This window comes from Mauremys mutica, chromosome 12, assembly GCF_020497125.1.
Source record: "Mauremys mutica isolate MM-2020 ecotype Southern chromosome 12, ASM2049712v1, whole genome shotgun sequence".
Lineage (NCBI taxonomy): Eukaryota > Metazoa > Chordata > Testudines > Geoemydidae > Mauremys > Mauremys mutica.
Window position 1 is genome coordinate 35,687,792 of NC_059083.1, and position 16,176 is coordinate 35,703,967.

Genomic DNA, 16,176 nt, shown 5'->3' on the forward strand with positions numbered 1-16,176 from the left:
AGGGCTGTTGCTGTGAAAGGCTAGGCTGATTGGGGAAGCAGCCACAGCTGTGGCCAGCTTAATTGGGGCCCAGCTGGCCGATAAGAGGGCTGTGGGCCAGAAGCTGAAGGAGTCTCACTCTAGCCTGGGAGCGGGAAGGGGTAGCTGTCTAAGGGTGAGGTTCCTGAAGTGGAACAGTGCTGGGGTAGGACAAAGGGAGCTGGGGAACTCCAGCCTGGTGAAGGCCTACAAAAGGTACTGGGGCTGCAGAGAGGCAGCCTAGGGATAGGCAGAGGCAGCTGATCCTACCCTCTTGCCAGTGATGAGCGGACATTACAGACTGCAGTCTGCCCCAGTGAGCGGGGGCTAGATGATGACTGGCAGTAGCCACTGAGGCAAGGTGGGTTTAGTGGTTGGGGGTTTCCCTGGGAGGGGAGAGCCAGATTGTGGGGTACTGCTGGGGGCAGAAACCCAAGGGTAAGGGGCACTGGGGTCCAAGAGGGACACAGGGCCAGCAGCAGGCAAGACACTGGTCTGCAGAGGGCACTCCATATGCTGGAAAAGAGAATTCCCCGATGACCAGCAGGAGGCACCGCACCGATGAGTCTCGACCTAGCGACACAGGGATTGAGGGCAGGCACTGTCTTTGTGTTCTGTTTGCACACTGTCTAGCACGAGCTGTGACTGAAGTCTCTAGCTGCTATGATAATATGAATAAATAAAGATTTATACAGTAAAAGCTTTGTTATCTGGCATGTTGGGGGAATGGAGGTACCAGCTAGTCAAAAATTCCAATTAACTAAGTGTTATACTTACCAATGGAATACCAATTTTCAAAGAATACAATAAAATGAATACAGTATAAAATAGTAGACAGGTACTCACCAATCCAGTCGTAGTATTGCACGGCAGAGTGGTTGGTTTCTTGAAGCACTTAGGTGTATACAGGGAGTTTTCTATACAGTAGGTTATCTTATGACACTGCATGTCACTATGGGCAGCACATGGTGTACACCCAGATCACTAAAAATACACTAAAGCTACACTGAACATAATTTAGTCTTTCTTTCATGATTCAGAAGGCACTTCAGGATCTTGCAGTGCCTCTGGGTCAGCATTATCAATACCAATTATTGTGCAGTAGATGTAGAAGGTGTAAGATTGGGCTGAATCTATACGGACCCTATAACACACCGTCAGCTGCTTTTCAGAAGAAATCCCTGATATCACCTTGCTTACTTGTCTTCTGCCTCTTTTGCATAAACGCAGAATGTGCAATTTCATGACCTCCTGGGCAGTATACTAGTCCCGCTTACTAGATTGAAGATTTGTATTGGGAGATACCAGAAATGCTGGTTAATAGAGCTTTCTGGTTCATAAAGTGCCAGATACCGCAGCTTTTACTGTACTATTAACATTAATAATATGAATAATCTTTCTCACGTATCCTGCCTTGAACCCAGTAGACATGGCAGGGAAAAGAAAGCACCACCCCAGTTTATAAAAGAGTGTTTATTTCTGTCGTTTTTACCCAGCGCAACAGACAAGAGCTCCTTTTGCGATACACTAAATCGTACTTCAACCCCTGCCCCCGTCTCATTCTTTGCAGAAACGTACAGCCGTCTGGGATCATAGAGAACAGGGACCAATAGGCCAGTCAAAGTCATTCTCGCATCTAGACGGATCGCTCCAGTCTCGAGGTTGCTTTGGCAGGCCAGAAATGCACTTCAGAGGGGGGCTGGCAGAGCAGGACAGCTGTCCTGCCCTGCGCCTCAGGGACACAGCTGGAGCAGCATGTCCTCCCCACAGAGACGGAACCAAGGGCGGACTCTCTCCCCGCCGAAGGAGGCCGGCGGGAAAGTGAAGATGGGTTTCTCGTTGTCCGCGTCGAAAAAAGACACCCGCCCCACTTCGTAGTCCAGCAAAAGCCCGATCCTCCTGGGGTCCCAGCTCAGATAGAGGGTGGTCAGAGGGGAGGTATGAGCCCAGTATTCACCCACGCTCTGGGACAAAATCCAGATCCCCTCCTCAGGGTTATGGCTGATCTCTTCCTTCCACCTCACAGACTCTCTGGCCACCCCCAAGGCCCAGCATCCCCCATCCCCCACCTCCACCTCCCAGTAGTGTCTCCCCGAGGTGAATCCCTCACAGCCCAGCACATAGGGCTGAGTGTCAAATCTCTTGGGATTGTCAGGCACTTTCCGCTGCGTGTCTCCCCATCTCACGCTTTTCCGATCCTCAGACACCGTGAGTTCGGGGTGAGCCGTGTCTGGATCCAGAGTCACATTCACTGGTGGGAGAGAGAATCAGAGGGTTGGAAGCAGAGCTCAGTTTTGGGGGATGCTGGGACCATTTCTCACACGCCCCAGCAGCCCCATCCTCGCTGGGACGCTCCCTGATTTCCTGCCTCGCTGTCCTGGGTCCCAGGCAGCTGCCTCTGTGCTGGTGTTGAGCCGGGATTTCACTGCAGCCCCCTCCTGCCAGAATCTAGAAGGGTGCTGTTATGGCTGCCCCTCTGCCTTCTCCCCCACTCCCATCATCAGGGACGGAGCAGGGGAGGATGCCCAGATGTAGGCATCAGCTTTAGTTGCAGTTTGGGAACCCACTTCACCCCCCCGTGCAAGGAAAGAGAAGGGGGCAGCACACGGACAAGAAATCTGGCAGTGGGAGGAGTCAGAGGCACCAGCTGGAGAGACCCCCTCCCCACCCAGCCATGGGGAGAGGGTACAACCCCCACCACATCTGGACGATCCCGGTGACATGCCCGGCTCCCGACACAGCAGTGCCTTCTGCTTACAGGGCTCTGCAAGAGTCACTCCAACCGCCTCTGCCTTATTTTTAACAGGGGAGCTGCTATTTCTCTTCATTCATAACTATTTCTTAAACCCTCCCTCCATCCCCTCCTTCCCCCAACCCGCCCCCCCCACAGACAATGCAAACAGATCTTCTGCCACCACATACACATATTCCGCAATATGGACAATATGAACCTGTTCCTAGAGCAATCTTGTCCCGTGGCCTTAGAGAGGCAGCACCTGGGGACACAGGCACCAACATTATCATTTCCCAGGGAGTGCTCGACCCCTGCTCCGCCCCAGGCCCCGCCCCCACTCCACTCCTTCCCCCAAGGCCCCACCCACTCCCGCAAGTGCCCCTACCCCTGCTCCTCCCTGCCCCCAGCGCCTCCTGCACACTGCTGAACAGCTGATCGCGGTGGGCGGGAGGCACTGGGGGAAGAGGGAGGAGCTGATTGGCAGGGCCCACCTGTAGGCGGGAGGCACTGGCGGGGAGGGGGAGGAACTGATCGGGTCGGGGGGGGGAGCTGCTGGTGGGTGCTGCACAGCCCTGGAGCACCCATGGAGTCGGCACCTATGCCTGGGGAGATTCCCCCCTCACCCCTAAGAACAGGGCACTGAGGCCTCTGAGTCCGGGGAAAAGAGAGAGGGGGAGAACTGTGGTTTAATTATGGGAAAGATGCAGAGGTACCCAGAGAGAGAGGAAAAGCCCTTGGGTTGGTCACTGTTTGGGGTGAATTGCATCTAGAGAAAACTTCTACGAAAGCCAGACTGAAATTAAACAGAATCCAGAACACAACATGGGCCCTCGGCGTCAACAATAGAATTTAAGTCCTCCAAAAGCCTTTACATCCCTCAATAATTAGCATAAGCAGGTTCTTGACCAAGGAATCACATTCATGTCATTCCTGCTAAGTTATAAGGATAATTCCCCAGAATCTTCACTTGATTCAGATATTGTACCAGCTGCCTGTCCTCTTTGGGTGTTTGGTTTTACCTTATCAGCTGATCAGGCAGAGCCCGCCCCCTCTCACATTCAGAGTTACTGCTCCATTTCCTGCCTCAGTACCTTTGGATTCCTTCAGCGTCTTCCTGACACTGTTCCCCTGAGAGAATTCTCTGAGGAACAACTCCAGCTCAAGAGGAATCTCCACCTGCTGCTGGGACTTCCCCTTCTTGCACCTAGAGAGACAGACTGCAGTCAACCTGTGGAACTCTTTGCCAAAGGATGTTGTGAAGGCCAAGACTATAACAGGGTTCAAAAAAGAACTAGATAAATTCACTGCTACTCTGAAACCTGTCATGGAGGATAGGTCCATCAATGGCTAGTAGCCAGGGACGGTGTCCCTAGCCTCTGTTTGCCAGAAGCTGGGAATGGATCACTTGATGATCACCTGTTCTGTTCATTCCCTCTGAAACACCTGGCACTGGCCACTGTCGGAAGACAGGATACTGGGTTAGATGAACCTTTGGTCTGACCCAATCTGGCCGTTCTTATGTTCTAATTCATTGTTTTATAACATATAATGTATCACATCACCTGTCAGTACGAATTTCGGATAGTGAAGACTGCTGGATTGAGGGGCCAGGTGACTGAATTGCTCTGTGGCTCCCAGCCTCAGAACACTGTCAGTCAAGGCACCAATTTCCCCTACAGGTCCAGTTAACATGCTTCAGTTGCGACGTGAAGAAAGACCAGCTCCAGGGAGGGGAAAGGAGTTATTTTCGGGTGAATAATCCAGCCTTTAGGATGATTAATCACAGGGCCTTAAATAACGGGCACCAAGCCCAGGATTTTGTTCAGCCGAGGAAGGCTGGGCTCTGAATTCCCCCATGCATTTGGCTGGAACCCTTCCCAGCACGGTGAAGCCCGAGGGAGGAGTGAGAAGGCAGCACATACCTGCTCAAGGTGCTTCTGACACCCTGGATGGGACGGGGGAAGAGAGAGGGAGAAATAGAAAGAGAGAGAAGTTCAGTCCTACAGTGCTAGTAATGAGAACTGACACTACATAAACCTCTGTACCTGGTTACACTTTTTCATAGATTCCTAGGTCTGAAGGGACCATCATGATCTTTTGTCTGACCTCCTGCATGTTGCAGGCCACAGACCCTCGCCCACCCACTCCTGTAATAGACCCCTAACCTCTGGCTGAGGTACTGACGTCCTCAAATCATGGTTTAAAGACTCCAAGTTACAGAGAATCCACCATTGACACTAGTTTAAACCTGCGAGTGACCCGTGCCCCATGCTGCAGAGGAAGGCGAAACCCCCCCAGAGTCTCTGCCAATCTGACCCAGGGAAAAATTCCTTCCCGATCCCAAATCTGGTGATCAGTTAGACCCTGAGCATGTGGGCGAGACCCACCAGCCAGACACTTGGGAAAGAATTTGCTGTGGCAGCTCAGAGCCCTCCCCATCTTCTGTCCCATCACCAGCCTATGTTAAATAGCATAGGTCCAGAACCGATCCTCGAGGGACCCCACTAGAAACACACATGTTCAGTGATGATTCCCTGTCTACAACTACACTGAGACCTGTCAGTTAGCCATATTTAAGTCCGTGTCATGTGTGCCAGGTTAATTTTATGTCGCTCTAGTTTTTTTAATCAAAAAGTGAAAATGAACAGTGTAACCTCAGGTGTATTTACTGCACCTTCATTAATTCTGCCCCTCATTGTCACTGTCCCTTTGAAGCACAAAGCAGTGAATGTAAACTAATAATGAATAAATGTGCTCTGGACCATGATTAAAGGGGGTAGGCCTTTAGCCACACTGCAATCCCAGTGCAGACCTCTTGACGGGTTAGCACAGCGGTTCTCAAACCCGAGGACCCCCATTTTGATTTAAAAATTTTCGTGGACCTCCAAGCCTCCCCACCCCTGCTCAGTCCCAGGCCCCGCCCTACTCCACGCCTTCCCCCAAGGCCCCACCCCACCCCTCCTCTTCCCGCCCCCTCTCCCGAGCACTCCCCGTCCCCACTCCTCGCCCTCCCTCCCAGCAGGAAGCGCTGGGAGGGAGGGGAGGAGCTGAGGGAAGGAGCAGGAGGAGTTGATCAGTGGGGCCGGCGGACTGGGGGTTTGTGGACCCCTGTTTGAGAAACACTGGGTTAGCACAACTGCCTTGAAGCACTGACCCAAGCCCCTTTCTTGGCCCACACAGAGCTGGAGAAGAAGGATGGCCTTGTGATGACGGCACAGGAATGAGGTTCAAGAGACCCAGAGTCTGTTCTTGACATCATCAGAGACTCTGGTACTGTGTCTTTAGGGAAATCACATCGTCTCTCTGGCCTCAGTTCCTCATCCATAAAATGGAGATGATAGAACGTACCTACTATAGACACTGGTGAGTAGATCTTCATTAATATTTGTGAGGTGCCCAGACATTGGACCAAAAGAGGTCTGATCACCAACTTCATAGAGTTTATCTATTTCAATTTGAAAGATTCATAGTTATACGTCTCTCCTGCCACCCTGACAAATCACAGCACGAAAACGAACTACAATCAAGATCGATACAAAGCAATAGAAAACCCCATCTCCATTTCGCTGCAGAGATTGGAGTTCTCACCTGCGGGAATTCATTCGCTGCCTGCTGGCACTTCCGCTCCATCTCACTGATCTGCTCACTAAGATGGGAAATCTCCTCGGAGAGTTTGGTGACAGTTTCATTCTGTATCCTCACAATCGTCTTGTCCAACTCTTTTAGCCGGACCAGCAGGAGTCGCTCTTTTTCCTCCAGCATCTGGTGCAGTTGTTGAAATAGAGACACAATCTTCTGCCTCTCGGCTTGTGTCTGTTTCTGTAACAAACAGAGAAAAGGGAAGTTCAGGGACCCAGAGTGGATAAGAGTAATAATTAAAAAAACAAAACAAAACCAGATTTTATTTAATCTATTTGTTTTTTAATTTGGTGCTGCTAGATCTTTCTTCCCATTTTGTCCAGTGAAATTGCTCAAGCGGAGGTTTGTTCAGTTTCCTAGTTGTTGAGTGAATTTCAGATTTTAGAGATGTTTTCTTGGAAGAGGTTTTATAAGGAAAATGTTCGTCTGGGCTCAAAAAGGCAAGTTCAGGGTCTTATTAGCGGGGACATGAGGACAGTCAAGTGACATTTGACAAAGCTGTGTGGGAGCAGAGGGGAGACTTTAGACATCAATACATCTAAAAATGCAGCACTTGAGATACTGAGAAATAAAAGTGCTCTGCCCACTACTCTCCCCAGGGTTCCTAGAGCCTCACACTTGGCCTTGGTGGCTCTGACTGGTGCAGCCTCATATCTGACCTGATCCGTCTGGCCCTGGATTTCCAGTAGCAGGAAGGGCAGGATTCACAATGACCTTGGCAGAGGCTTGGTGAGAGCGGGCAGGAGAAGGGGAGAAAAGAATTCGGAAGTTCTGAGGAAAACTCTGATCTTCCGACACCCAAGCACAGAGCCAGCCATGTGCAAATGGGGACCCTGGGACCCTGACTGAGACAGGTCCCAGCAGGGTGCATAAGGGGCATGTGATGGAGGAGAAAAATGGGCCTCTCTCTTATGTGTGGGACTGGCCGCACTTGCAGACCTGCCAGGACAGCTCCAGGCTGGTGGCCCTAGTGACAAGGAAAGAAGGAAGCAGGACCAGGGCCCTACACCTGCACTGTCCAGTGCCCACGGCCCCTCTCCTGGGTCTGCCCCAGCCTCAATGCAGGGCAGGGAGTTACTGCCACAATCCAGCCCATGGAAAGGGACATACAAAGACACAGATACAAAGACCCGACTTTTCTCCTCCTCCTCCCATAGCAGGGTCCACATTCTCACCAGGCCAGAGGCCCTATTTCCCCCCCACACACAGACGGCAGGGTCCCCCATTCTGGCCACCGTGCCAGGGGCCTTCCACCCCCCTCACAGAGCAGGGTCCTCAATTCACCCCACCATGCCAGGCCCCCTTTCCCCGCCCAGCAGAGTCCCCAATTCATCCCACCATACCAGGGGCCCTTTCCCCACCCAGCAGGGTCTCCAATTCACCCCGTCATCCCAGGGATTCTTTCCCTCCCCCCCCCCCACCATGTGGGGTGGTGGTGATGTCTATGTCTCTCTCCTCCCTCTGGCTTCCCCTGCAGGCTAAGTACCCGCCCCATGTCTCCCCCCACCAGGGACTGCAATTATTCCTTTTATCAGAGGGGCAGCCCTGTTAGTCTGGATCTGTAAAAGGGGCAGAGTTCTGTGGCACCTTATAGACTATAAGGTGCCACAGAACTCTTTGCCAACTATTCCTTTTGTAATTCAGGGTGCGAACACATTACCAGCTATTGGGAAGATGAGTGTGGCTATTGTTATACTGCAACGTGTTAACAGGGGCCATCCACAGATGAGGGTGGCTTCCATTTTGCCCCCTCTTTGAATGTCCCAGTTGTAGCCCAAATCTATAGGGCTCTGGCTGTTGAGGCCTAGAGCATCCCCTGAAATGTTAGCCTGGATCAGATGCAGTGTTCAGAAGTTACCACCTTACACACAGGCAGCCAAGCTCCACCAACAATTACCTCCCCCAGACACAGAGCCCCCCAAATCCATCTCCCTGCTTGCATAACAGGCACCTACCAGATGCTGCTGGCATCTCCCCTCTTCAGATTTTTTAAATCCCAGCAGCTTTTCTCTCTCTTCCTTCAGGGTCTGCAGGCGGGTCTGGATTTGTTCCTGAGCCAAGAAAAAGGCTTTGAGTGGGTTGAAGTTTTTTGGTGTGTGAGTTTTTCTTTGCTTTGGGGGGTTTAGTCTACACAAAGTCCTGTGTCTGAAGGACTATGTGACTCTTACTCTTTGTCCCCTGAAATAACAGTGCTATTAAAACAAATAAAAAGAGGCACGAACTCTCCAGCCCAGAGCTTCCTTACCTTGTAATCCAAGCCAGCCTCCTCTATGGGAACCACCGTGTGAGCTCTGTGAGCCTGGGACTCTCTGCAAACCACGCAGATGGGGGTTTGATCCTCTTCACAGAACAGTTTCAGAGCTTCCTGGTGTTTCTCACACCTTCCCAAGCCTTTGGCTGCCTGGAGACTCAGCCCTTTGGCTATTTCAATAACACTCGCCAGCTCCCTGTTGGGCCTGAAGTTTCTTTTCCGGGCAGTTTTTCTGCACTGGGGGCAGCAGAAGTTTCTAACCGATCCCTCCCAGCACTTAGTAATGCAGGCTCGGCAGAAATTGTGTCCGCATTGTATCGACACCGGGTCCTGAAAGTACTCCAGACAGATGGAGCAAGCCAGCTCCCTTTGAAGGGTCTCCACCCCAGACCTCTCTGTGGCCATGGCCAGGGCTCCCTGCACCCCACGTGCAGCCAGCCAGCCAGCACCTTGCAAATGCAGCAGCAGCGATTTGAAATTTTCACGTGTTCAGTGTCTGTTACAGGAAAGGGGCGTTTCCATGCCTGGCTGGGCTGCAACATGAGCCCTGGTTGAACAGAGCCCTTCCCCCGTCCAGGGGGCTGGGCAGAAAAGTGCGCGCGTTACTCTCTGTGCAGGGAATAACACGCGATGCCCAGGGGTGGCGCTCAGTTACGCGCAGGGGAGAGAATAAATACGTGCCTGGCGTTTGAGATGGGGGGGTTACATGTCCTATGTCCCATCCTCACCTGCCAGCCCCTTGTCACCTGGGGTCCGGGCTGCAGGCCCCACTCAGCCCGCTGCTGGCCTAGGTGAATGGAACCCCAGGGGAGCCGCAACGTAAGATCAGCAATTTAATTTAATTTTAAATGAAGCTTCTTAAACATTTTGAAAACCTTGTTTACTTTACATACTACAATAGTTTAGTTTATATAATATATAGACTTATAGAAACCTTCTAAAAAACGTTAAAATATATTACCGGCACGCGAAACTTTAAATGAAAGTGAATAAATGAAGACTCGGCACAGCACTTCTGAAAGGTTGCCGACCCGTTTTATACGCTCAGTCCCATGTGCTGGGAACACAAGTCCAGGCATGTCTGGGGGCATTGCTGAGCAATTCCCCTGGTGTGGCCTCATGCAGGTGAGTCATTGAATTGTAGCTCCCTCGCTGGGCAATGGTTGTTGATGGGTTGTTTGAAACCCCGCCTGGGTGTTGGTTACTTTCCTTGCTGTTGCCTCTGGGGAGCTAATATCTGGCTGATTTCCCAACTTACCGCATGTTTCAGTGACCACCATACAACACAATTCTCATAACTTCATCTGCATTAATGATACACATATATGGATAGAGAAATGACTTTCAGCAGATCATAACCTTTCTCCTGATACATATAAAGCATGTCTTGTAAGGTAAGATCTCAATTATATGAAAATGTGGAATATGGGGGTTATAGTACACTCCCCCAAGGTATAGAATGTTAGTTATTTTTAGTAAAAGTCAGGGACAGGCAGGGCCGGTGCAACCATTTAGGCGACCTAGGCGGTCACCTAGGACACTGGGATTTGGGGGGCACCATTTTCTTTGGCAGTGACCGTAGCGGCCGGATCTTCGGCCGCCCCGGTCGCCGCCGGCATTTAGGTGGAGGGAGCTGGGGCAGGGGAGCACAGGGAGGGCCACCCGCAGCAAGTACGGGAGTGGGGGGAGCGGCACACAGGGGAACTTCCTGCCCCAACTCACCCCTGCCCCGCCTCCTCCCTGAGCATGCCATGGCTGCTTCACTTCTCCCGCCTCTCAGGCTTGCGGCGCCAATCAGCTTAGGCGCCGCAAGCCTCGGAAGCGGGAGAAGTGAAGCAGCCACGGCATGCTCGGGGTGCTTGTGCGCGGAGCAGGGGTGAGCTGGGGTGTGGGGGGGTGCCTCAGGGTGGAGGGTGGGGAGCTGCTGTGTGGGGGGAGGACGCCTCAGGACAGGGACATGGGGGGGGCAAGGTGGAAGTTTCGCCTAGGGCGCAAAACATCCTTGCACCGAGCCTGGGGACAGGTCACAGGTGTCCGTGTATTTCTGTTTATTGCCCGTGACTTTTACTAAAAAGAACCGTGACAGAATCTTAACTTCTGTTATCACTGCCTGCTGTGTGCTCCATAATTTCTGTGGAGCAAAGGGAGAGACGTTTCCATAGGGGTGGGGGCATGGCGGCGGATGAACTGTCTGCTAATTTTGAGCAGCCAGCTACCAGGGCTATCAGGAGCTCAGTGGGGAGCAATGCAGCTCCAGGTGGCTTTGAAAATCCATTTGATTAATGACTCACGGTAATGGGTGTTGCTTTTCTGCATTGTGCCTGCCAATAGTCTGAATCTTGCTTTGACGGCTGCGTGTGTAGTAATGTAACCTTGGAAATACACCTCTTACTTTGCTCTGAAAATGACTCCTAACCCCCACCTGCTGCAACCACTAGAGCCCCCTCCCTTGCTACAGCTGGGGAGACCACCCCACACTCCACTCAGCCCCTGATCCCTCCAAAGGCACTGCCAGTGACGGGGGAAACAATGCCCGGGGAATGGGCTGAGACCCTACAATACATACCTCACAGGGGCCACTCCAGTGGCTGCTGTGGGTGTGGGGAGTGTGGGCTAATGCTTAGAGCAAGAAGGGGATAGGAGCCAGGACTCCCGGGTTCTATCTACAGGTCCGGCTCTGTGTGACCTCGTTCACCCGCCTTGAGTGCCTCAGTTTCCCTCCCCCTTCACTTCGAAGTCATAAAGACGGTTTCGTTTTCAAGAAATGGACTTTTATTTCACACAGAAACAGAAATACGTGCCACGGAGGTAAAACCTGGAAACCCCAGGGGAATATACAACTGGGAGGGGGAATGCACATTCACCTTCTGTTTAAAAGCGCATGGGCCTGGCCTGTCACACGTCAGTGAACGGGCGGCTGGGATTCCACGCACCCTCCCCGGGGACTGAGCAGAAGGGATACTGCATCAGGTCCCTCCGCCAAGTGGAATGTGTGCGAGGAGGGGAGGGGAAGTAGGGCGATGTTAGAGTGTTGTTCTGGAGGGGCCGCAGAGGGAGTTGAGACTTAAAGTATCGCTCCTGAAGGTCAAGCAGACGCCTCAAAATGTCTGTTTGTTCCTTCAGAATCCCCAGCACCTCCTGCTGCATGCGACGCTCAGTCTCCTTGGCTTGCGCCCTGCTCATAACGTCCATTGTTTCCGAGACAGCGGTCCTCGGCTCGGTGTGCGCCCTCCCAGAGGCGTTCATTGTCTCATGCGGCACGTCATCACGTGTTCTCTTTGGCCTTCGTCTTATCTGGAAGAGCCCCGCCGACGGCGTGGAGGGAGAGCCCCAGGCCGCGCTCCTGGCTGTAAAAGCACAAAGGAACCATTGTCAGCGCAGAGCCAGGGTCCAGGGCAGACTTCCTGCATAAAAATCACTCCCTTGAATCCCCGCAAATGTACAGCAGAACATTTGCATTTCTGCAAGGTGTTAATTGGACCGGTTTGCTGTCTTAGCCATGAGGAGTACGGCCCGGGGACAGGGACGTTGGGGCTTCTGCAGAAGTGGGGGTGGGGGAACACAGACCTCTGCCACCCTAATTACAGCCATGTTCAACAGTGGGTGGCCATGCCCCCCCCGCCCCGATTCCGGCACCCCTTCTCCATTGTGCCCCTGGGTTCTGGTGCCCCTGGCCGGTGACGAGGGTAGGGGCAAGCTATCCCAAGGCAGCAGGGGGTGGGGGGAAGAGGAGGGAGAGAAGGGAAACCGGCACTAGTGTTTGCGGTTTGAGCAATTGAAATGACTACTAGCACCATCTTCCACAGGTGACCCTAGCTGATACCACCCTCCTGAGGGTAACAGAGGCGGAAAGGGGACAGTTGCTGCATGCGTTCAGGTACGGACCGGGTCCGTACGCTGCTATCCTGTGTACTGAGATGATGCCTGCCGAATCAATACTGGAGCAGCGCAGGAAAGTGTCCTACCGTGGTGGAAGAAATAAGGCAGCCCTCCCCAGAAACCTTCAACGGATTGCAGACTACCTCCAGGAAAGTTTCCTGAAGACCTCTATGGAGGATTCCTGGGACATCTCTGTGCACATAAACAATCTCTTTCGCAGGGCACCTTCTGCCTAGCTGGTCTGGGCACTGAGAAGCAGAGAGCCATTCTACCTCCACCGATTATTTCAGTAAAAAATAGCAAAGAAGAACATGTGTCCCCACAATATTAATGCTAAGTGCGTACTCACCAGAGGTACCCTCCCCAGCATCACGGTCAGCCATGCTGCAGTGCTGCAACTGGCTGGACTGCTCCGGGGTTACAAACAGCTCCTGTCTCCCGGGGACAACGGATCCCCCGCTCGCCTGTCTCCCATTCGTCTCCTCCTCTTCCTCATCCAGCAGCTCCAACTCACCACTGCCCTGGGACTCCGACTCCTCCGAGGACTCCTTCTTGGGGGTGGGGTCATTGCAGAGGATAGCATGCAGCTCTTTGTAAAACGGGCACGTCTGCAGTGCTGCACCAGAGCGACCGTTCGTCTCCTTTGCCTTCTGGTACGCGAGCCGCAGCTCCTTTGCTTTCACGCGACACTGCAGCAGGTCCCTCTGGTAGCCCTTCTCCACCATGCCCTGAGAGATCTTCTCATAGACCTCTGCATTTCTACGGCTGGACTGGAGCTGTGCCTGCACAGCCTCCTCTCCCCACAGGCCAAGGAGATCCAACATCTCCTGCCTACTCCAGGCAGGAGAGCGTTTGGCGCGTGGACCCCGCATGCTCAGCTGGGCGGGCGAGCTCTCCACGCTAAACAAACAAGACATGGGAAATTCCTTTAACAGGGGAGGGGTACCTGTGTACCCGGCTGCAGGGCAGCGGAGTTAAGAACGCTGACCGGAGCGGTCACCGCGGAGCATTGTGGGACAACTCCCAGAGGCCACTTAAGCCGCCGTAAGCAATCCCTGCATCGACTTCATTAAGCGCTATGCATCTCGCGGAGGCAGGGTAATAAAGTCGACGTAGCGGGCGAGTTACGTTGGCAGGAGGGACCTGGTTGTGTAGACGTGTACACAGTTAGGGCGACATAAACTGCCTTACGTCGACCTAACTCTGTAGTGTAGGCCAGGCCACAGGCAGGAAGCTCAAGCCTGAAGCCGAGCCCAGCAGGCTGCCTGAGGAGTGTGTGATGGGGCTGGGAAGGGCTCAGGGAGCCTCTCTGATAGTCAGAGACTGACCATAATGCAGCCTTGGCCATGATCCCACTTCCTCATCGCTCTGGCCACCTCAGGGCTGGATTCATCTTGTGTGGGCCTGGCTCCAAACATATTTGTGGGCCCCCCTGGAGGCAATGGAGCATGGCACAGGGAGGTCAGTCCCCAGCGTGAGGGGCTAGCCAGGGGCAACGGGGCATGACATGGCAGGGGCGGCCCCTGCTCCGCCCACCCCAGTGCAAGGGCCCTATTTACAAACTGGCAGGTGCCAGAGGCACACTGACCCGCAAGGCCCTGTGCTTCCAGCGTGCCCCTTTCCCTCGGGGGTGGGCCCATGCCGTGCCCATAGCACCCCCCTCCAAATATCCCCGCCAACTCCCTATACCAAGAGCCCCCCTGGATCTGCTTTGCCCAGCACCCCCCCCAAGGTCCCCATCACAAATGCACAGCACCCTGCACAATACCACCCCTGCCCAGCGCCCTCCCTTCCCACAGCCACCCAGCACCCCACACAGAACCCCCACTCCCTAGTGCCTCAACACACACAGATCTTCAGACCCCCTGCAGATTCCCCACAGACCCACTCCCCCATGCCCTGCCTCCCAGCGCACTCACCGGCCCAGCTGGGAGGCGACTGTGTCTGCCGGGCTGAGCTGGCAGCACAGCCAGGGCTGGTCCCGGGGCCGGGAATCGCTTAGGCTTCTCCGGCCGGGCTCCCTCAGGACCCACTTGCCTGGAGGGGCCCAGCCAAGCCCCACACACGGTCATCCCCCCACAACTGTCCGAGACTGGCCAGGCTTCTGCACCAGTCCCAGGCGGCTCAGCTCCAGGGAGACAGGTGGGGCCCCACAGGTGGTGGGTAGCAGACTGCCCGGAGCCGGAGGTGCACTGCGGTCAGGCCAGGGGGCTCAGAGGAGCTGGCGGGCAGGGCCATGGGGTGGAGAGGAGCCCTGAGCCGGCTGAGAAGAGCAAGTGATGGGTGGGGTGGGAGCCAGCAGGCTGGCAGGGTCTCGGGGCGCAGTGCAAGCAGAGCAGGCCGGGGCACCTTCTGAGCTTGGGCCCGGCTCCATGGTGCCACTGGAAATGCAGGACTGGCCACCTGCTGCTGGATTCGATCAGCGTCTGCCCTGCCCCAGGGCTGGGGCTGAGGAATCTGCCCCAGCCCCAGAGCCAGGCAAGGAGCCTCAGTCCCACTCCAGCCCAAGGAGGGGAACAGAGACAGACACGCAGGATCCCCAATCAGCAGCACACGGCCCCAGAGAGACGCACAAACCTCCCACACTGACATTCATCCCCACGGCCTTGCTCGGTAACAACACGGGGCACCTACCAGGTACTCTGAGCTTCTCCTTTCTCTGGTGTTTCAATCCCAGGAGCTTTTCTCTCTCTTCCTTCAGAGCCTGCAGTCGGGTCTGGAATTGTTCCTGGGCACAGGGACATGGGAGGTGCGGGGGGATGGTGGTGCAGGAGAGGGTGTTAATTTTTTTTCTTTTGGAGCATGAGGATCAGTGAATCCCCCCCCCCTCCCCTCCCCTCCCCTCCCCTCCTCTCCTGCCAACAATAGCGCTGCTGCATGGATTTAGCTTTCCAGTTTATTTAACCCAGCAGCAGGCCGGGAGAGTACCCGCATGGCAACTCACACGCCAGACTATGGATGGTGCAGGAACTGGGGAAGAACCGCAGGTCACAGAGGAGACCTAGTTCATTTTAGGATTGCAAGCTGGGTCCAGGCCTCCAATGTACAAACCCTAGTGCCTCCGTATGTAGCCCTGGCCTCTCAGCGTGCTTGGTAGAGATCTCTTTCCTATAACTCTGCTCCCACATTGCTGACTGCTAGTAAAACAGAGGGAGGCAGGTTTGCTCCAAAAATTCATCATCAATTATTCCTAAGGTTGAGGGCCAAGATCAGTAACTTAACCTAATGATCCTGATAAGATCATTGTAATTAACAAATAACAACCAATAATGTGGCAGAAAATATGGAGTCCAGTGAAAGGAACCCCAACATCCAAACATCTGGAAATTCACAAGTAAGGTGCCAGACTCCATGAAGTCTGTCTGAACTGCTGAGCTTTGGCCTCTGAAATCTAGGTTTGGAAAAAAGCCACCGGTACAAATATTGTTGGTGGGCAAATATTTCCTACCTTGTCCTCCTGGGCAGACTCCTCTGTGAGATCCTGGCTCAGAGCCTTGGCTCTATCGCACACCACACAGATGGGGGTTTGGTCCACTTCACAGAAGAGATTCAGGGCCTCCTGATGTCTCTCACACACTCACTCGTCCTGAGCCTTTGGCCGCCTGGAAACTCAACCTTCTGGCTAGTTCGATAACTCTCGCCAGTTCCCTGCTGG

At 53.8% G+C, this 16,176-nt stretch overlaps 2 protein-coding genes across 3 annotated transcripts; both read right to left on the minus strand.

Annotated features, from left to right (window-relative positions):
- Positions 1 to 1,534: 1,534 nt before the first annotated feature.
- Positions 1,535 to 9,422, minus strand: LOC123345260 (E3 ubiquitin-protein ligase TRIM39-like). The gene is made up of 6 exons (XM_044982010.1): positions 8,637 to 9,422; positions 8,347 to 8,442; positions 6,341 to 6,571; positions 4,675 to 4,697; positions 3,844 to 3,956; positions 1,535 to 2,269 (listed from the first exon to the last, which is right to left on the minus strand). The coding sequence occupies exons 1-6, from the start codon at positions 9,045 to 9,047 to the stop codon at positions 1,752 to 1,754; spliced, it is 1,392 nt and encodes a 463-aa protein (XP_044837945.1). The 5' UTR covers positions 9,048 to 9,422; the 3' UTR covers positions 1,535 to 1,751.
- A 1,969-nt stretch (positions 9,423 to 11,391) lies between these two features.
- LOC123345271 (zinc finger protein with KRAB and SCAN domains 2-like) lies at positions 11,392 to 16,108 on the minus strand. 2 transcript variants are annotated; one of them, XM_044982028.1, is made up of 4 exons: positions 15,970 to 16,108; positions 15,157 to 15,249; positions 12,871 to 13,409; positions 11,392 to 11,989 (listed from the first exon to the last, which is right to left on the minus strand). In XM_044982028.1, exons 3-4 carry the CDS (start codon positions 13,391 to 13,393, stop codon positions 11,538 to 11,540), a joined length of 975 nt encoding a protein of 324 aa, XP_044837963.1. In that variant the 5' UTR covers positions 13,394 to 13,409; positions 15,157 to 15,249; positions 15,970 to 16,108; the 3' UTR covers positions 11,392 to 11,537. The 2 variants fall into 2 exon arrangements, with proteins under 2 accessions (XP_044837963.1, XP_044837962.1); XM_044982027.1 differs by having other exon boundaries at positions 12,871 to 13,421; positions 15,156 to 15,249.
- Between the last annotated feature and the right edge of the window lie 68 nt (positions 16,109 to 16,176).

Coding starts and splice junctions, on each gene's coding strand:
- LOC123345260 (XM_044982010.1), bottom strand. CDS start 9,047: ATGGCCACAGAGAGGTCTGGGGTGGAGACCCTTCAAAGGGAGCTGGCT. Junction 4,698..6,340: donor CAGCGAATGAATTCCCGCAG/GTGAGAACTCCA, acceptor CGTCCCATCCAG/GGTGTCAGAAGCACCTTGAG. Junction 2,270..3,843: donor GACGCTGAAGGAATCCAAAG/GTACTGAGGCAG, acceptor CTCTCCCACCAG/TGAATGTGACTCTGGATCCA.
- LOC123345271 (XM_044982028.1), bottom strand. CDS start 13,393: ATGCGGGGTCCACGCGCCAAACGCTCTCCTGCCTGGAGTAGGCAGGAG. Junction 11,990..12,870: donor TGCTGGGGAGGGTACCTCTG/GTGAGTACGCAC, acceptor GTGCTTTTACAG/CCAGGAGCGCGGCCTGGGGC.